The 20,627-nt window shown below is 47.5% G+C and overlaps 1 protein-coding gene across 3 annotated transcripts; it reads right to left on the bottom strand.

Moving 5' to 3' along the window:
- Positions 1-631: 631 nt before the first annotated feature.
- FAM110C (family with sequence similarity 110 member C) lies at positions 632-8,565 on the bottom strand. 3 transcript variants are annotated; one of them, XM_004745704.3, is made up of 2 exons: positions 6,984-8,565; positions 632-3,682 (listed from the first exon to the last, which is right to left on the bottom strand). In XM_004745704.3, the coding sequence occupies exon 1, from the start codon at positions 7,979-7,981 to the stop codon at positions 7,016-7,018; it is 966 nt and encodes a 321-aa protein (XP_004745761.2). In that variant the 5' UTR covers positions 7,982-8,565; the 3' UTR covers positions 632-3,682; positions 6,984-7,015. The 3 variants fall into 3 exon arrangements, with proteins under 3 accessions (XP_004745761.2, XP_004745762.2, XP_044943864.1); XM_004745705.3 differs by having other exon boundaries at positions 632-3,068; positions 6,984-8,564; XM_045087929.1 differs by lacking the exon at positions 632-3,682 and adding an exon at positions 5,373-5,665.
- Between the last annotated feature and the right edge of the window lie 12,062 nt (positions 8,566-20,627).

Below are 20,627 nucleotides of genomic sequence, written 5' to 3'. Positions count from 1 at the left end.
TCCAGCCGCCCTTCATGCCCCGCTCCTACATCTCCAGTCTGAGCAGATGCTGAGAGCAAACTTGGTGTTCACAGAGTTTGCCTTCAAACTCTTGGAACTCCGATGAATTAGCTAACACGAAAGCTTATAAACTGTGCTTTCTTATTTATCTGTGTGCCACTTTCCAATATGATATTAATAAAGATGGGTAAAAAGTATTATGAAGCAAAAGACTGAGGAAACAAAGAAAGACAGTGTGCTAAATATCCCAGACTGTTTTGACTGCATGCGCTCTGCGGGGAGAGCCGGAGACTTCCACGCCCTCTGACTTGCCTACACGCGACCGGCCTACGGTGCGTCCGCATTTCCGCTGATAATCTGACCTCGGGGAGAGAGGGAGACCACAGGAGACATGAGCGGCTACAATACGCACACTCTAGCTTCAGGGTCTCTGTCATGGGTCCATAACCAGGAACAAACGAGAAAAATACTTCACTTCTTTAATACAGAACGCATACCATTGCAATCTAGCAAGGTAGTGCTTGCGAGACAACCGCAGCAATCGCCTGGGCGCGATGTTCTGTGGCGCCACCAACCTTGACCGCGGCACTGAACTCTGAACCTACTGCAACGTTTAATAAAGCCTTCTTCCTTCAGGGCCAGTGACCAGTGGTTTAATAGGTATACACACAACGAGGAAACTTTACAGTAACACAAATAACTCTCAGAGGCACGGCTTATCTGTAGCCATATGTTAGAGAAATAGACACTATCGAGCTATTTTTCTTGCTTTATCAATAACTCTTTCTTTTCATTGTGTTTAATCATAGTACTTTACATGCTATTCTTTCATGAACGAATGAAACTACTTCATAGCAGTAGCCATTGCTATTCTTGGGAAAAACAATTACAAGATTTGTTTTCAGACCAAGCTTCAAAGTTGGATGTTCTCAAAGTCACTCAGTAAACTGGGGTCATTCGGGATTAAGAAGGGACTTCTCACCTGCACCCACACACCTGGGACCTGACCCTGAGGCACGAGTCTTAGTGGAGGAAGGGGAGCATCACTGGTCCTGTTGGAGCCCAGGGACGCCCTGTTCCTCCTCTCCACAGCTACCTCTGAGATCTGCTTCTGAACTCCCTGTGGCTGAATTCCTCCCCGGACCTCCACGGACACAAAGATGCTTCCGGAAGCTCTTGGTGTTTTTAAACACAACCAGCTGGTCTATATATACGTTTATTTGTTACATGAATTATGAGTCTGCACCATTCCGATCTAAGGCAAATATGATGGAAGTTCTAGTTCACCCTACTTTGAGAGTAGAAAGGCACAAAACAGGTTTGCCCGAAGCATTGACATGTACAATTAATGCAACACCTTAAGTAAGGGAATGGGTGTATGTAGAGACCCTTTAAAAAAAACTCTCATCTTTGACATTATGTTTTTAAATTAACTGCAATCGATTGAACCCTAAAATAGCAGCCTTTTGAGAGGAACAACTGGAGGAAATTCTTAAAGCATGGATCTGTTGTCTTTAAATAGTCTACGATGAGAAAGGTACATCCGTGGGCCAACAGAGGCTCCAAAAATCCCTACGTGTGACTTATTTGAAAACAAATCACTGTGGTACAGAGAGCAGGGAGCACGATGCTTACAGACAGGAGTGGAACATCCAGTGAAACGACACGCACAAACACAAGCGCAGAGAAAATGATGGAAAACTGATAAAAACTAAAACCATATGATGTTAAAGCAAACTATCTAATGACAAGTAACTGCAAAAAATAAAATAAAGACCCCCTCACAGTAGGAGTTACAAAAATAGAACACAATATTAAACAAGTATATGAACATATCGAAATGCATTGGTTTATAAAATGTTCTACCACTGAGAAGCAATCTTTCTCTCCTCCATACTCTTCTCCGTAATAATGTTGCTCCTGAGGACATGTACTTCATTAAAACCCAGCAGGCTTGGGAAGAGTCAGCTGGGTTACAGAGTCTTCCGGGTTGTCATCATGGATACAAAGTTTCTCTCCACAAGCTCTGAATCTGAAATCTATGTGGTCTGGGTGTGAGGAGTAGGCGAGGGTCAGTAACTCCCTGCCCACAGGATTCTGATCCTGGAGAAGCCAGGTGCCCTGAGGCTGCCCCTCATCTCAGACACATCCTGGGCAGAAAAGGGTGAGCCAGTGCCAAACCTGAGATGACTGTGTGATCCGCAGGTGGGGGTTAGACAGATGGGCAGGGTGTGCTGTGTGGACCCTGGGCTCTCCCTGCTTTGGGCAATTGGGGAACCAGAGCCCCGTGGAGGCCATGCTGCCAGGGAAGGGAGCTCCTAGGTCTCCTGCCAGCTCCCAAAAAGGCATTTTTAGCAATATCAACTCCAACTTCCCTTCCAACGGCACGTCCACACGTCCGCAACCCAACGGGAGTGGCAGTACTAAAATTACTTTAAGAGTACATTCTGCAGTTTCCGTGGCAGTGATGCTCAGAACGGAGGTGTCCATGAGAGCATGTGACTGTGTTTACTCTCCGCTACCCACACTGCTGAAGTATAATACACCTTCTCACGGCTACAGAACTTTGGTTTAATTGGAGCCCAACAGCCCAGACTGATGAAAAGCAGTAAATGCTATGGTATCCATGCTTGGCTTTCCTACTCTTGGACTTCTTTTTCTTTTTAGAATCAATTTAAATATCATTACAATGCATCATGGTACCTCTTTGTCACCAAGCCAGTCAAACAGAGAGCCCTGAAAACATTTCCAAGAAGGCTTCCCTCCTCTGCTGCCCTCTGGGAGCAAGACCAGATCCGCCTCAAACAAGAAACTACCTCCCCAAGCTCCAGCTGTCTTAACAGCTACAAGTCAGCTGATTTCCAAGTTCCAGGTCCTCTTTCTCCACCGCATCTCAAACCTTCTGAACTCTGTACGTCTCTTCAGTGGGTGCTTCATTCCCAGGAAAGCAGCAATCGTGTGGTCCCCTGGGTGCACGGGACAAGTCCTGTGGCACTGAGGATGGCCCCAGGTCCCCAGTCATCCAGGACATACTTCAAGGAGCCCCCACAGTCTGGAAGCCTCGCTTCCTGCGGAGTAAGGAAAAAGCAGTGAACCAACACGTCAGTCTAGGCCAAGGTTGTACCACAAAGTCTGGTCCCCACAGTTTTTGCTTCTGTGGTACCTACTGCATTTTAAATTCTGAAAAGAAGTCAGTAGCCTTAACAAAGACAGCTCTCTGGTTTCTGCGGCCGAAGAAACATCCATCTCCCCGAGGCCTTTTTCTGGACTTTTGAAGTTTCCAATTGCCTCCGACTCACGGGACCATGAGAAAAGTGATCTTTCTCGTAGGCCAGGCCACGGCTCACGAGAGCAGAGCAGGACAACACGGGAAAACGAGGCAGACAGTCCAAATACATATGAGAAGGCAAACGGGTTCCACCCTTTCCACACACGAATCTCTCTGAAAGGCCCGGGCCCGCCTGAAGACAGAGCAGAGCGGCCTTCTAGCGGCTTCAGCCGCTGGTTCCCCTAAAGCGAGCTCACACGGCGACTGGAGAGCCTCTCAGCTAGTCCCAGTGAAAGGAGCAGAAAGTCAGGAGCATCACAGCTTGTCCTATCCCCCACGGCCTCTTTGCAAACAATGAGACACGCTCTACCCCACCAGCTAATAGGGCGTGTCTACGGGTGCTCCGTCTTGTATCTAAGAGAAATGAGAAATGTGAGAATATCCGAGCTTTTTGCCGGAAATTGAACAACATTCATCCCTAATTAGCCCAAAGAACACGTTACTATTCTTTTGCAATCACACTAACATCAGTAACTTCTATATTCTACGGCAAAGACAGGGCACCAGAGAGACTAAGTCCGGGCAGCCCCACTGTTGAAATGAACCAAAGGACAGAGATGACTCGCCCCGCAGTAGAGGTAAGTCTTCAGGCATCACGCACGGGGGTGCAGAATGCCACAATCCCCCAGGAACTACCACTCACGGACCCCCGGCGGGCTTGCACACAGACTCTGAGCTATTCTCTAGCCCGGAGAGCATCAGTTTTGAAAAGCATGCGTTTTTACTTTACATGAGTTTGAACGTATTTAATTTTGGATGGGCTATTTTTATTTTAATTTATCTCTATTCACCCAAGGAACAAAGGCCTCTCTATAAAATATATTTGTTTTCCTTTCCCCTTAGAAAGTACACATTTGTTCGTGTCAGATTTTCTGAAATTTTCATGGAACCCTAAAATGAATATATATGGATTCTGGCACAAATATTGAGATACACTAAAGGAAAACTACTCTCTTGAATTCTTGCTTCCACAGCTTCCAGAAGTTATGAAACCCCCTGTGAGGACAGGTCAGCTGCCTTTCTGTTTGAGCTGACCCTCGCCAGGAGAGGTGGCGGCTGCCGCACTCTGTGCTTCGGGTGCTGCTCTCCCTGCCGGCTTTTCCCCGAAGCGATGGCCCGCCGCCAGGTGTGCTGAGTTGAGTGTCTGTGGTCCTGCCAACATCGCACAGTCCCACTGAGCTGCACGAAGCCCAGGGACGCTCACTTCCTCCAGGACCACGGAAGGAGCCAGCCTTTGGGCCTCTTGTAATGAATTTCAAAGAAGGCGGACAAGGGATTTAATGGAGCAAATCTGTGACACAGATGTTAACGGTGCTGGTGACAGGCGAAGACACACACGCAGCAGCGGGCTCCGGGTCACATCTTCTCCCTTCTCTGAGCAAAAACAAACCACTCAGAAGGCAGAGGACACTGTCTTCCACTGGAACCAGCGGGAATACGGGAGAGGAAACCTCTACTCTCCCACAAAGATTCATGCCGGCGGTTTCCTGACCCTTCTGTCACTGTTCCTCTGGCCTCAACTACTTACCTTCGTCATAAAAGTGTACGTTCTCATAACCTAACCCAATTTCTTGATTCTTCTTGGGCTCAAACGTAAAAGGGGCTTCGGAGGCCTAATTCCTAGAGGGAACCTTAAATTCTCTGGCAGGACCCCGCCTTGCCACTGGAGCCTGGAGAAGACAGTGGTGTGTCTGGGAGAAGGGAGAGTGCTGGTTTTCACGCTGTCAGGATTTAATTTGTTTTCTTTGTGCATCATCTCATTACCTTGGTACTATTTATACCCACCGATTCTACCTCCCAGCACAAAGCTGGGAACCTGAAGGGAACTTGGTTTAAGTTCGCTGTTTACATATCCAATAGAAAATGGTCTTCTGGGGCGCCTGGGTGGTTCAGTGGGTTAAAGCCCCTGCCTTCACCTCAGGTCATGATCCCAGGGTCCTGGGATCGATCCCTACATCAGGCTCTCTGCTCGGCAGGGAGCCTGCTTCCCCCCTCTCTGCCTGCCTCTCTGCCTACTTGTGATCTCTGTCTCTCAAATATATAAATAAAATCTTTAAAATAAAGAAAATGGTCTTCTGTTTTCCTTTTCCAGGCTCCAATCATAAAACACAGATACACAGATTATTAACTATACAGAATTGAAAAGAATAAAGGTTGGAAACTATCTGCCTCTCTGCCTTCATTTGACGGACCATGGGAGGCTAAGGTAGAGGAGGGATTACCAATAGAAGACGCTCCCAGTCCGTCCACTTTAGTGCTCTGTCTACCGGACCACGAGTCTCCGGAACGATGCCGTTCCCACAGCTTTCCTCCTTGACCCCGAGGCGATCATGGTGGCTTGGGGGAGTTTCAAAAAACAGTTTGTGAAAAGCACAAGCTAATGTGTTGTTATTCTTAATTTAAATGTTGACTGCCTATATAGATTCTAAGGCTGGTGAAAAATACAATATTCAATAAACTATACGGAAAAAAGTCATGATTCTTCTGAATCCACTCTACTTCTCCTTGTTAATTTTCAAGTCTGTATTTAGGCCATGGATAAAGGAACTTAGGCCTTTGTCCACTTAGTCTTCCAGCCCGGGGGCTGTGAGCAATCACCCCTGCAGCATCCTCCCCACTGTGAAGACCCCAGGTCCCCGATGAGTTTATATCAGAGGCAGACAAAATACTTCCATCTCGTGAATTTTGTTTTAATCTATAGCAAGTTGTCACTGAAGGGAAAGAGAAAAATATGGGGCAATGTTTAAATTCTTGTTTCCAAAGGAGAACCCCAAAAAGGTACCTTCTCTTCTCCCTTCTCTACCCCCAAATTGTCCTCTCCACATGTTCTTGGAAGTAAGAGTAGCGGTCACTAAGGATAAGCATTCCTCAGTTCCTCAGTGAAAAAGAACTTGAGATCAACCCTGTGCTACTGGTGTCCAGGGGGAAGAGATTTATCCCCCTACGATCATATGAGGTACATAAACCACTGAATCATAGCCCTGCAGAGTTCTAAAACACCACCAACCACCGAGTCAGGCCCCAGCTCAACAAACGGATGCTCCTTCTTGTGAACTAAGACTTTCTGTAGAAAGCTCTCAAGACAACTCAAATAAAACACAGCCACGCGGAAACCTGTGCTGCTGTGTGTGCCAAGCTGGCAAATGCTGTAAAGAAGTTCTTCCTCGGCCAGGTTTGATGAGGGCCTCCAGCAAGGAGCTCAGAGCCTTCTGTCCTGCAGGACCAGGGTTGTCCCTCCCACTCTAGGGCTACAGGTGGGCCAGGACGCTCTGATCCAACCTCAGGATGCCCCCAGGTCAATCCACACAGCCCCTAGGGCGCTCAGGCTATTTTCAAGGCGAGAAATCACAGCAGGGGTACAAGCTGCTCTCTGAACATTTTGTAACTCTAACTTCTTCTCTTCTCAGACTACATTTCCAGGCAGTTAGAAGCAAAACACTCAAAAGAAAGGGTTCTGTCCCTGCAGGGGACCTGGACTGATGGCCCTTCTGCTCTTTCAGGAGGGGTCCCTTGGGCGCATGAGCCTCTGGGTCTTCATATCTAGGGTCCCTTGCAACGTCAGAGGGCTGGATCCATCCAGCTCGGCCATACTCACCAAGCTCTCACAGACACGCACACACAGACACCCCCCCCCCCAGGCTTTCCGTATGCACACCTGGGGTCCAGGTCTCCGCAGAGCGCGAGCGATCACACCGGGCCCTGCAGCGCCTGGCCCGGCTTCTCCCTGGCTTTCCTGCAGGTGTACAGCCACTTGATGATGCGGGCGTTCCTCTCGACCACCGAGGTGGTGCTGGGCACCTGCTCCGCCAGCCCTTCCTCCTGCAGCCCCGCGTCGCTGCCGCTCTGCCGGGAGAAGCCGCTGTCGGAGGTGGCGACGCTCACGCTGCGGACCTTGAGTGTGACGCGGTCCGACCCCGCGGAGAAGTTCTCCCTCCCGAGAGCTTCCACGACCTCCGGTTCCAGGCCGCAGAACTGGAAGAAGGTGTCCCACTCGGCCAAGGACGCAGAGTAGCGGGAGCTGAGGTCTGACTGCGACCGCTGCAGCCCCCCGCGCCTCGACCCTCGCAGCTCCGGTTCCCGGGGCGCAGCCGGCACTGGGGTGGGCGTCCCACAAGGTGCTGGGCGCGCCGGGGGCGCGGGAACGCCGGGGGCCGCGGAGGCCGCCGCAGAGCCGGGCTTGGACGGGGCAGGCTCCTCGCGCCTGGCCCCGATCTTCTCTCGCACCTGCGGCGTCTCCGGGGACAGCGACGTCTTGTCCTTGCCCGGGCCTTGGAAGAGCTTCTTCACCAGGCCCGCCCTGGAGCTGTCGGCGCCCTGGCCTCGGACGAAGTCGCATTTCTGCCGGTAGATGATCAGGGAGTCGGGCCTCAGCGGCTTCCGAGCTATGGCCCTGCGCGCCACGGCACCGGCGACACGAGGCGGAGGCCGAGGATCGCCCGCGGTCCCTTCGCTCGCCCCCGGGTTGCTGCCCGCGGCCGCGGGCCCCGCGCCGGCTCTCGGAGGGCCCCGCACGTACTTGGCGCGGTCAGCCGCCAGCCTCTCCACGGCGCTCCTGCGTGCTGGCCCCGCCGCGTCCCGGACCCTGACGGCCGCGGGGTCCCGGGTCAGCAGTCGCTCGTTCTGGGGCGCGTCCAGGGCTGGCAGGGCTCGCATCCTCGGGGCTCCGCCGGTGCTCCGCGTCCCGTGGAAACGCGCTCCGCCGGCGGCTCCTGCGCCTCTTGGGCCACTTCCGAAGTCCGCACGGGGTGGGGAAGGGCGCTCGCGCCAGCCGGCCCAGGTCCAGAGTCTGGCTAACCCGAGTCCGCACCTATCGGCGACCCGCCCCAGCACCCCCCACCCACCGCGCCCCCGGCTCCTCCCCGCGCGCCCTCACCTCCTTCCCGGCACAGCTCCGGGTTCGGCACCGCCCCTTCGCCGGGCTCCACCCCTACCTCCCGCCCGGCCCCGCCTCTCACCTCCCGCCGGGTCCGGGCGCCCGGTTCCCGCCCCCGCCCCCCGCTCGCGGCGGAGCAGCCAGGCTCCGGGGGGACGGCGGGGCGGACCGCGCTAGGGCGCCGCGCAACCCGGAGGGGCTCTGCGGCGCGGGAAAGCCCGGGCTGTGCCCCAGGGCGGAGGAGCCGGGAACTCCCGAGCTGGTTCAGCCCCAGGTATCAGCCGCCTCCTCCCCGCCAGGGCTGCCCTGGGTCACCGCTGGACGCTGGCACTTCCGGAGTGGGGTAGGGCAGCGGGACCGGCGGTCCCCACCCCCGGAGCAGGTGTCCTACGTCCTTTGAATTCTTAAAGGGACCTCGGCGTGTTTCGAAACTTTCCACTTTGCTTCACTTTCTAAGGTCTGCTCAGAGCACGCACCCTTACCAGAAAGGAAACGGTTAGGAAAGGAACGGAGACGCATCGCACCACAGGGCTTGGCTATGCGTCGGGTAAAAAAGAATCTGGGAACACAGCAGGGACCAGCCATGGGTCAGCCCAGCCCAGACCACCAGGGGCAGAGACTCATGGGAAGAGCAGGCTGGTGGCAGAGGCGAGGCCCCAGGGAGTTGGGAAAGAACCCGACCCAAAATCCGGAATGTCTGCTAATTTTACTGTAACCAAGGCAACGGGGACCCGTTCACCAGGGCAGTGGGTCAGGTTAGGAATGCTAGAAGTGTAAGAGAAAATATTTCCAAAATTTCACTATTTCCAAAAGTTGGGCAAAAGACAAAGTATTTGCTAGAGAAGTGAGAGGTCCATTTTATCTCTTATGTTAAAGCCAGCTCCAAGGTATATATGGACCTTTCCGGGTTGTGGTTGAGTGCCACACAGCAGCCTGTGGATGGCGGACAGGAGGGTTCTTGCGGTCTGGGGGCAGGTCTCATTTCACCGCTTGAGGGCCAGGGAACACCAAAGGGGCTGGTGGTGGGTCAGCAGTCGCCGCGGACTGACCGCCATGCCCTGATGATCAGAGAACCGCAGCGAGCTTGTGCCGAATGCGCCTTTAGACCTTTCGTCCCTGTGAAGCTAAACCTCATAGGGATAGAGCCCGGCAAGAAACCAGGTCTCGGAGAACCAGACTAACCAGATAGTATCCTGGGAAGATGTTATAGTCTCGGAAAAAGAAGTCCATGATCCATTGGGGGGGGGGGGTGTTATAGAGTAAGAGAGAGATTTAGAGAGGGCAGGATGCTGGGCTGGACACACTGTATCCCACAGCTGATGGGAGCCCAAAGTCTAGCATTTTTTCCCCTCAGGCAGCATGGTCTTTTTTCAGTCAGAGCAGGGAAAATATGTGTTTAATTGTTTAGTCCAAACTGTCTGCCCTTGTCTAATTTGTACTTATTCTTGTGCAGTTACAGCAGTTCTGAGAACTCCTGAGCATGGGCCCTGCTATGTCCGAGCTAGCTGACTTATGTGTCCTTTTGAACACATAACAAACCTTTCAGGGACTTCATTTTGCCATTCATACAAATTCTCACTTTTATAGCTCAGACCTTTCATTGCTTGATACTGAGCAATAAATGCTCATATAAATGCTCAACAAATGCTCATCGGAGCAGCCTAGGCTTAGGTTTCAGCTCTGCTTCCTCTTCGGACTTCAGGATCGGACCTCTCAATGCCTTCGGTGGCTCATCTGTCAATCAGAGCTCACTGTACCCACTTTGCTAAGGTTTCTGTTAAGTTAATGAGATTATGTACATAAAGAGCAAATTTTCTAAATTTAGCAAATTCACTAAATGTTAAATCTATTATTTTGCTGATGATGGTTTTAAGTTAGCTGCTTATCAAATTTTAAATACAGTTAGTAAATTCACATATGAGAACTGAACAACTTAAAAGTAAAAGTAAAACTACTATGAATAAAGTTGTATTTAAGACATTGCTACTGGACAAAGCTAATTATATTTATGTCCATAATTTTCTACCCATTAAACATAATTTACTGGAAAACTAGAACTGGAATAGCAAAATAATAACAAGAAATTTGCTTAAGTAAAGTATTCTTGTTGCTCACTTTGTAGCTTAAACTTTGACCTAATTTCCTTCCTGTGTCTCCTCAAAAGGAGAAGGTGCTTATGGACCCAGTGATCCACAAACTCTATTGCTGGGAATTTACCCCAAGAAACCAAGAAGAGATGTGTGCACAGTATGAGGACTTTCACTGCAGACAGAGAGTTGAAGTCTAGTCATTCCACAACGGAAGGAAGGGCGAGGTGATGTGTGATACCCCGTGAGATAGTATTATCCAAACATTTACAATCATACTTTATACAATACCTTATGAAATAAGAAATTATCGTGATAATCATGAATTTATTTAAGTATTACAAATATAGTAGCAGTCTGGATAAATTTCTAGAAACATAAAATTTCTCAAGACTACATCATGAAGAATGGAAAATCTGACCTAGAACTAGGAAGGAGATTGAATCAATAATCAAATATCTCCCCAAAACAAAAGCCCTGGGCCTGATGACTTCACTAATCATACATTTAAAGAACTAATACCAATCTTTCTTAGCATTTACCCAAAAATCAGAGAGGAGGGAACACTCCCTAACTCACTCTATAAGTTACCTGATTACCCTGACACCAAAGCCATACAAAGACACTGCACGAAAACTACAGATCAATCCCTATGAACATTGATGCAAAAATCCTCAACAAAATGCCAGTGAACAGAACTCAGCAGCATATTGAAAATAACAGTATATACCATAACCAAGTGGGATTTATTCTTGGAATGCAAGGATGGTTTAACCATATGCAGTTTGATCAAAGGAATGTACCCCATCCACAGAATGAAGAAGAAAAAGAAAAAAAAAAAGATCATTGCAATTGATGCAGAAAAAAACATTTGACAAGAAAATACACTTTCATGATAAAAAACACTCAACAAACTAGGAATAGAGGAAAACCATCTCAACACTAATTAGAGCCATTTCTGAACCCATAGTAAATATTATATTTAATGATGAAAGAAATTATTTCTCTAAGATGAGGAACAAGGCAGAGATGCTTGCTTTACTACTTCTATTAACATAGTGCTGGAAGTTCTATCAGAGCATTTAAGCAAGAAAATGGCATAAAAGGCATCCAATTTGGGAGAAAAAAAGGACGTAAAATTTTCTCTGCGTGCATATGATATGATCTTATACATAGGAAACCCTAAAGACGGTGGTCACATACACACACACAAACTGTTAGAATGAAAAGTTAAATTCAACAAAGTAGCAGGATACAAAGCCAATATATAAAAATCATTTTCATATTTATACACTAACAAACAATCTGAGAAGAAAATTACAAAAACAATTGTACTTATAATAGCATCATAAAAGGAAATTCTAAGGAATTAAATAGGGAAGTTGAAAACTTGTACAATGAAAACTACATTGCTGAAATAAATTTTAAAAACTATGTAAATAAATAGAAATTTATTTACATCTTTTTAAATGTTTATGGAGTAGAAAACTTAATCTTGTTAAAATCTAAATACTACCCAAAGAAATCTACAGATTCCATTTAATCTCTATCAAAGTCCCAATGACATCTTTGCAGAAATGGGAAAAAGCCAAACATGAAATTTATATGGAATCTCAAGGGACCTCAAATAGTCCAAATAATCTTAATAAAGAAGAATAAAACTGAAGCACTCACCCCCACCATTTCAAAACTTAACTACAAAGCTACAGTAAGCAAAAGAGTGTGGTATTGCCATAATACCCAATATAAATAAACCCAGTACAAAGAAACCATAGACCCAGAATTAATCCCTGATATATATGGCAAATGATTTTCAAGTCTTCATTGATTTCATTGAAATCAATTTCAATTTCAAAGAATTGAAAACAATGAAATCATTGATTTCATCGAAGTCATTGAAAAATGACTTCAAATCAAATCATGTTGAAAATCAAATGATTTTTAACAAGGGTGCCAAGACCATTCAATGGAGGAAAGCACAGGTTTTTCAATGAAAGGTGCTGGGAAAACAGTATCCACATGCAGAAGAGTGTATCTGAACTCTTACCTAATCGACTAGAAAAATGAATTCAAAATGGACCAAGACCTAAAACAGTAACTTAGAAGAAAACAAGACAGAATCTTCATGACATTAGATTTAACAATGATTTCTTGCATGTGACAGCAAAGGCACAGGCAACAGAAGGAAAATACACAAGTTGGACTTCATGAAAATCGAAGCATTCTTGCATCAAAGGCACCATCCTTAGAGTACAAAAACACCCCACAGAGTGAGCCTGGTGGTGGGTATTAAGGAGGGCATGTATGGCATGGGGCACTGGGGGTGGCGCATAAACAATGAATATTGGAACATGACACCAAAAACCAATGATGTACTATATGGTGACTAGCATAACACAATAAAAAAAAAAAATGCCACCCACAAAATGACAGGAAATGCTTGCCAACCACGCATCTGATGAGGGAGTACATCCAGAATGATAGAGAAACCCTACCAGTCAAGAACACAAAAACAAAACAATTCAGAAGTGGGCAAAGGATTTGAATACACATTTCTCTAAGAAAGATTATAAAAATGGCCAATAAACATGTGAAAAGATGCTCAACATCAGTGGTCACATAAATGAAATAAAAACCACAGTGAGTTGTTGCCCCACAGCTGTTAGGGTGGCTAACACACACACACACACACACACACAAGAAGGCAGGAAACAACTGGTGCCGATGAGCAGTTGGAGAAAGGGAGACCCTGGGCACCTGCGGTGGGAACATAAAACGGCATGACGCCGCGGAAACACCACGGTGCTTCATGAAAAAATTAAAATAGAACCGCATGTGATCCAGCAATGCCACTTCTGGTTATTTTACCCAAAACAATTGAAAGCAAGGTCTCAGAGATTCACAGTAGCTAAAATAGGGAAGCAGCCCAAGTGTTCCTCAGTAGGCGACGGGGTGAGCAGCATGTGGCGTGTCCCTCCAGCGGAGCGTCATCAGCCTTTAGCTGGAAGACAGCCCTGTAACACGCTGCAACGCGGGGTCACCCTCACATCGTGCCCAGTGAGACGAGCCAGTCACAAAAAGACAAACGCGGTATGCTTCCACTTATATGAGGTCCTTGGAAGACTCAGAATTATGAAGACAGAAAGTGTGATGGTGGTTTCCAGAAGCTAGGAAAAGGGGAGAATAGGGAATAGGGAATCTTTTTTTAAGATTTTATTTATTTATTTGACAGAGAGAGATCACAAGTAACAGAGAGGCAGACAGAGAGAGGGGGAAGAAGGCTCCCTGCTGAGCAGAAAGCCCGATGCGGGGCTCGATCCCAGGACCCCTGAGTCCATGACCTGAGCCAAAGGCAGAGACTTAACCCCCTGAGCCACCCAGGCGCCCCAGGGAGTTGTCTTCTAAGGGGGACAGAGTTTCTGTTTTACAAGATGAGAAGTTATGGGGTGGACAGTGGTGCCGGTCGCACACAATGTGATTGTCTTTAGTAACACTGAACTCAACACTCAGAAATGGTTAATGTGATTGCTGGGTTATCTTGCCACAATAAAAAAATGAAAATAAAGACAAATCTGCAGTAAAACTATACAATGGAGTATGACTCAGCAATAGTGAGGAATGAATTACTGATAGATCCAATTTAGATGAGTCACAGGAATTATGCTGAGTGACAAAAGCCATCCCGAAAGTTTGCCCTATGCGTTCATTTGAATAGAATTCTCAAAATGACAACATTATGGAAATGGAGAGCAGATTGGTGGTGCCGGGGTTAGGGACAGAAGTAGTTGAAACGAGGGTCTAACAATGAAAGGACAGCATGGGGCATGTTGTGACGGACGTGGTCTGTGTCCGGACTTGCACCCCAGCAGAGGCCTGGCTATGATGTTTTAGCACATATTCACAGATATTACCCTTGGGGGAAGCTGGGCAAAGGGTTAACTGATCTTTCCCTATTATTTCTCACATCTGCATATTAACTATCTTTTTTAATCTCAAAGTATGTTTAATCATTAAAAAGTAAAAATAGTAATATAAATAAGTGAATAAATAAATAGGTTTATTGGTTATATTTACTCTAGCACTTCAGTCTTGCAGAGCATAATAAATATTTATTGAGCATTTATTATATGAAGAGCACTGTTGCTTTTAAAGTGCAACATTTTTCTGATCATATTGTGTAGTTTTTGAAGACCAGAACTTTTCCTTTCTGCATTGAGTCCCTAACAACTAGCAGAGTGTCTGCATCCAGTGGGTGACCAATAGGAGTTTGTCGACTAATTTGTACTCTTATACTCCTGATCAATTACTGACATTGACCAGTATCAATAGCTCTTCAGCTACTTCTCTGAATGTATCCATTAAACCACGAGTCCCTCGGATCTTTATATTAACAGGCCGCCTTGCTCGTTTCACTCCGCAACCAGAAGCTGAGTCACAACAGACAGTCTGTTCTGTCCGACATCAGTTTCTACGTGCATATAGGGGCGCGTCCCTGGGCCTAAGGAGGGAGCAAAATCACAGTTTCTAATTTTCAAAATAGTTAAGTTCCGTTCTTTGGGGAATGGGTTCTTGCCTTCTTTTACACACACTGAAGAATTTGAAGAACGACATTAGTACTTAATTGCTGTGGTTTGATCTAGTTCGGGTGATGCACAGCTGGATGCGGGGTTTATCACAGCAAACTGCACAAACATTGAAATAGTTTTTTTTTCAAGCTGAGTTTATGAAATAAAATACAAATCATTTTCTTCAATTAAAAAAAACCACTGTCGTTTCAATAGAACCAGTGCACAAAAGTGCTTCTTACTATTCTTGTGGATCTGTTAGGGGTCAGGCTCGAGGCAAGACACAGAAGGTCTGGTTATAGCTGGGGGAGCGCAGATCTGTGTTTGTGGGGCACTAGCCCAAGTTACGCCTGTATTCTGGCCTAATTATTCACACTGTCCCTCTAACAAATACCTCATTTGGATGATAGCCATATGTTCATTCCAGTTATGAAGGTTAATTAACTTTAACTTAATTAATTATCTAATTAATTAATTTTTTTTTAAAAAAGTTGTTTTTCTGGGCTCAGTTCCCCATTCTGAAAATGAGAACGTCAGCCTAGGTGACGCCTCCAGTCTGTTTGGCTCTGCCCCTGTGACCTGCGAGGAAAGCACGGTAGGTCTGAAGGGCGATGTTTCTTCTGGTTTTCTGGTTCTCAGGAAATCAGCCTCCTTCACCAAAGAAATTCAACGGAAGCATCCTTAAAGTAAAACAGAAGTGCCAACCCTGCTCTGATCACACTCTGGAGTGCCATCCGTGCTCTCACTTGCTAGGCTTCCTGGGACTCAAGAATGACAAAGCCCTCACAATGATGGGCTTTGTCTGTGTAGGCCTCTAAGTTAGATAAGCTTCCTGTCCTCCAAGTATGGGATACGCAGGAGGTTGTAGGCAGGGGAAGCTGGAAGCAGCAGCAAGACCAGGAAAGGGGGGCTGCTGGGGGTTGAGGGGGGCACTCTGAGCCGCGGGAGGGGCTGGGGCTGCCTCAGAGCCAGTGCCCTAGGAAGGCACCCATGGCAAGAGGGGTTTCCAGCCCAAACATCCGGGGGTTTGAGATCTTCACAAGCAATACAAAGGATCTATAAACTACATCAATATTGTGAAAATCCAAATAGAAATGGTTCCTCTCCTTTATAGCTGATTGGCTTAACCAGAGTGTCGGACTCCTGGGCTTCCAGCCAGCATGAGAGCAGGGGAAACAGAAGCAGACAGAACAAAGTCTGGTGAGACGATTCTGGAGAGGAACGGGACGACCCCGACCTCACTCTCTTCACTTACAGACGTCAGAGTCCCCTGCAGCCCACGCGTCACGCACAACAGGCCTCGAGCAGTTTCTTTAGCTTAGGAAGAGGATAAAATGCCTTGTTGAGAATAACTCAGCGTGTCCTACGATGAGAACAGGACAGACTCTGCTTCAACGTAAGATTTGCAGGACGGTTACATGACATAGACGCTGCGGTCAGACAGTAATTCCTTCTTCTTCAGGCTCTGCTCGGTCACTACCCCCTTTCAGGGTAGCTGGGACCATTGGTCTGGTTTGGGATGCTGTTCCTTCCAGACTCAGAAGGCCTGTGTGTGCCCTGAGGTCTTGCCCTGGGCAGTCTCCATGGCAGACTTCCCTTGTTTGTGTGTTTGTTTGTTTTTGATGTGTGTTTGTTTGTTTTTGTTGTGTGTTTGTTTGTTTTAACGAATGACAGGCAGTTCTTGGATTTTGCTAGGCCATTTTCTCAAGACACGGTTCCTATATACAAATTCTTTTTCTTTTGTTTTCCATCTGATTTGCTGTGAAATTTGCTGGATGCCTTCTTGCTAGTTACAGAGGTTAGTGCTTCTTGTGAGATAAATCTGAGCAAATAGAAGCATGCCCAGGGCGGGTTGTGGGAAACAACCCTGGTCAATGTGCAGGGCCTTGCTGGGGAGGTGTGAAATGCTAGGCAGTAGGCTTCATCAAACATTTCTGGTTAGGAAACTGACAAAATTATGAGGTCCTAAATTAATTGGAGTACTCTAGTTTTCTTGGGTCCTAACTTCAGTCATATCGAAAAGGGGCTTTCCTTTACCCCTGATTCCAGGAAGAGGAGTGTCTTCCTAAGTGATAGCAGGAGGCATTTATAGGAGCGCCCAGGGAAATGGGCCTTGTCCTCAGAAAAGTCTGGGAAATTACCTCTTAAATTGTCCTTTTGGGACTAACGTTATACAGCGACATCATGAAGAACCTGAGTTCTCTGCCTGAGGGAAACCCGTTTAATTTTGTTTGGTACAAACCTTCTCAGGCGTACTGGAGAGCAACCCTTGCTGGGGAGTCCTAGCACACAGTTCAGTGTTTGTTTTACCTTGTTCTTTCTGCTCAACACACAGGCCCTGCTCAGAGAGAACAAGGTGAACTCACTGAAGTGCCTTTTGAATATTGAACACAAGTTAAAATTCATTTGTTAACTTTTTAACTATATGTCAGGACCCATTTTCTACAGGCATGTGCCCTGCCTTAGCCAGAGGGAGACCCCGCTGTAGCCTGTCCCAGCCACAGGAAGACCAGCACGCCCTCTCCCAGCACCAGAATCCTGCCATGTCACTGCAGCCTAGTTCCTCCTGCAGACTGTCCTAAACTTTCGGGAAACTGGTCAGTATCCCCTTGTGAAAACCTACTGAGTAGTCATGAGAAAACATTCCTTAACAGCCTCTCACTATCTGGGCATCACGCCGGGTGGCTTTGCTCACCTTTTTGTGACTGTCACCACGGTCCATTTTCTTCCTTACAGTCACTCTAGGGCAGCTTTGAAGTTCATCAGGAAACAAGAAACACAGGGAACAGAGACTTCCCAGTGCACAGAGGCAGCTGAGTCATAGTTCCTGGAGCAGAGAGCTCTAGGTCGCCAGAGGGAAGGGGGGTGGGGTTAGTGGGGGTGTTAGTGGGGGTCAGTGGGGGGCTAGTGGGGGGATGCTTACTTCCCCAGGGGTTGAGGCCACAGAAGCAGACAACTCCAGGTGCCAGAGGGAAGGGGGGAGGTTAGTGTTGGAGGAGGTTGGAGGGGGGCTAGTGGGGGGCTAGTTTTGGGGAGGGATGCTTACCTCCCCAGGTTTTGAAGCCCCCAGAGGCTCCAGGTCACAGCATGACCCCATCCACCCCAGTAGCAGCCGGATGGCTCTGAGGCAAACACACAGAGACTCCTCAGGAACACTGTGGGAAACCAGTCACAGTGGAAAAGTGGCACAGTTGTTCTTTCCGGACAAGAACACAGTGTGCTTGTCTAGCACCTGAGCACACAGGTGCTTCAGACAGCGACACTGTGACCTGAGTGAAAGAAGACACTGGTGTCGAATTGCAGGGACCTGTTTCTAATTCTCTCTAAAACTTTCATGGCTTTGTGTGGATGTTAATCTTCAGTTAATACGATTTTACATAATCAATTGGCAGTTCAACAGTATTGAACCTGTTCTAAGAGGGCAGATGTGGTTTCTGGAAACCAAAAACCCGTATCAAGGACCCTACTTATCGCTTCCGTGACTATGCCAAAAAATGAAGTTTGGAGGAAAAGGCCCTGGCTTGACACGTTTGCCTTGAGTGGCCAAACGAGGAGCAATCCTCTGTGACCCATGGGAGGTTAGTCATGTCGTTTTTGAAGAGCTCACACCCTCCTTGGAATCCAAGGGACCAAGAAGTTCCCAAAACCAATTGCTAAGAACTGGATATTAACCAAACAGTAAAATAAATAATAAATTACCTATACAATAATATACTTCCAGAGATAATGGCAGACTTTACTAATTTACTTTGACTTTATGGAGGAAGTTTATTAATTTTGAGACAGCTTTTTTTTCTTAAAGATCTGCACATTGATAGACCATGGGAACAGCAGCCGCATGGACACGTTTGCTCCAATTTCCGGTTCTGATTGTAAGTCAACACCGGGTTGGGAAAGTACATGGATTTGTTCTATTTTTTTAAGATTTTATTTATTTATTTGACAGAAAGAGAGAGCACAAGCAGGGGAGCAGCAGCAGAAGGAGAGGGAGAAGCAGGCTCTCCATGGAGCAGGAGCCTGATGGAGGACTGCATCCTAGGACCCCGGGCCACGACACAAGCCAGAGGCTGTCGCCCAACCTACGGAACCACTCAGGTGCCCCAGCACACTGATGTTGAAGCCAGGTGGTCTGGGGCCAAGTCCCAGCTCTGCCGCCTAATAGCTATAAGGCCTGATGGAAACTAAGGACTGTCCACTAGAGCTGCATGAGGCTATTCCGCCTTCCTCGCGGGATCCTACACAGACTGTAGGGCGTTGTGTGTGGAAGTCTCGGATACAATCAGCATTTTTTCTTCCTCTAAAGAACTCTTTCCCTTTACTCAGATATTCTCTTTCTGTCAGTTCTGAAATCTTGAGGTTCCCTAAGCTAGAAAGTATGTCTGAAAGCAGCTGGGAGACTGCGGGCCACATTTCCCTGACAACCTTGTACAAGCTTCTTCGGGCAGATCTTCGCCTCTGTAGTAAAATTTGCTAAATTTGCTCAAATTGTCAATGTGATACTCCAGATCAGGAGACAAGTACTGATTTTGGTCCTTAAAATCCCATCTCTCATGCTCCAGGGGTGCCCTTGGGCTCCAGCGGTGGGAAACCTGCATCTCTGAAACCCTAAAGAGAGAACGAGCAGCCGCAGAAAGCTGTCTGGACGCCCACTGGAAACCATGGCACAGGAGGAGCGAAAGGGAACTTGCTGGCAAAACGGGTGATAGCTTCGGGCTGTTTGGGGCCTTCGGTCAGGCAGACCCCACAGTACTCAGGCTCTGACCAGTCCAAAGCAAGTCAAAGCCCCAGAGGGTTATCTTGTTGGTACTTCCATTTCCTCTGAGTCTAAATTACATGATCGTTTACCACAGATCTGTCATGGAAACACCTGGTTAGTTAGCTGTCAGCATTCTCTTCTTTTCCTTCTAGATTTTAGAAAAGACACAGTTTGATGTGAGTCATGAGGAACAAAAAGCTCCAGGTCGCACCCGTACGTGGCAGTGATTTGTAGTGGGAAAGTGTTACGAAGGAACTTTGAGGTGGTTGCACACAACAGCATCTGAAAAATGGAAAATAGGTACCTCCCTTGAGAACTGGGTTAGGCTTTTCTTTAGCTCTCTCTGTTAACTCTCACATGGATCAGTAGTAACGTTCTCCCTCTCCCCTCAAAACAAACAAACGAGAGAGAGAGAGAGAGAGAGAGAGAAAACGGAGGGTTTTGAGTCAGAGATGGGAGCTCAAATCCTGGTTCCATCAAGTCAGTAAATGTGAAATCTTGGGTAAAGCATACGGCCTTTCTTAGACTTGGGTTCCTAATTGGCAAAGTGACTCCAACTCCATCAACCCGTAGTTCATGTCCCCTGAAACAAACACCGCCGCACCCGTACCCAAAGATACGTGCTGTTTGGAGAAACGCAGGCTTCCTCCTCTCTGCGCTCTCTCGGCACTACAGACGCTGCCTCAGCCTGGTCCAGCACTCCAGTGGCCTCGGAGATCATGCCTCGCTTGTTCTCGGAATCTCACCAAGTGTAATGCATAATGCAGAGCATAAAGGCCAGGGCAGAGGATCTGCCGCCGCACTGGGCTGGCTTGATCCCTGACTCGGTGACTTGCTAGTAGAGGGATACGAAGAATGGTGCATCGACTTCTGCTCTAGCTGCAGAGGGACAGGCACCGTCCTATAGGCTAGGATGAGGGTTAGAGAAGCTGATATTGGAACTTAGTACACCCACTAGTTTGTGGGAGGTGCTACACACTCCTCTGATAAAGGAAGGAACTTGTTCTCACGTCCACAG

Source organism: Mustela putorius, unplaced genomic scaffold (genome assembly GCF_011764305.1).
Source record: "Mustela putorius furo isolate JIRA1106 unplaced genomic scaffold, ASM1176430v1.1 tig00001618_pilon_pilon_pilon, whole genome shotgun sequence".
NCBI lineage: Eukaryota > Metazoa > Chordata > Mammalia > Carnivora > Mustelidae > Mustela > Mustela putorius.
This window is presented reverse-complemented; position numbering and strand designations above follow the sequence as displayed.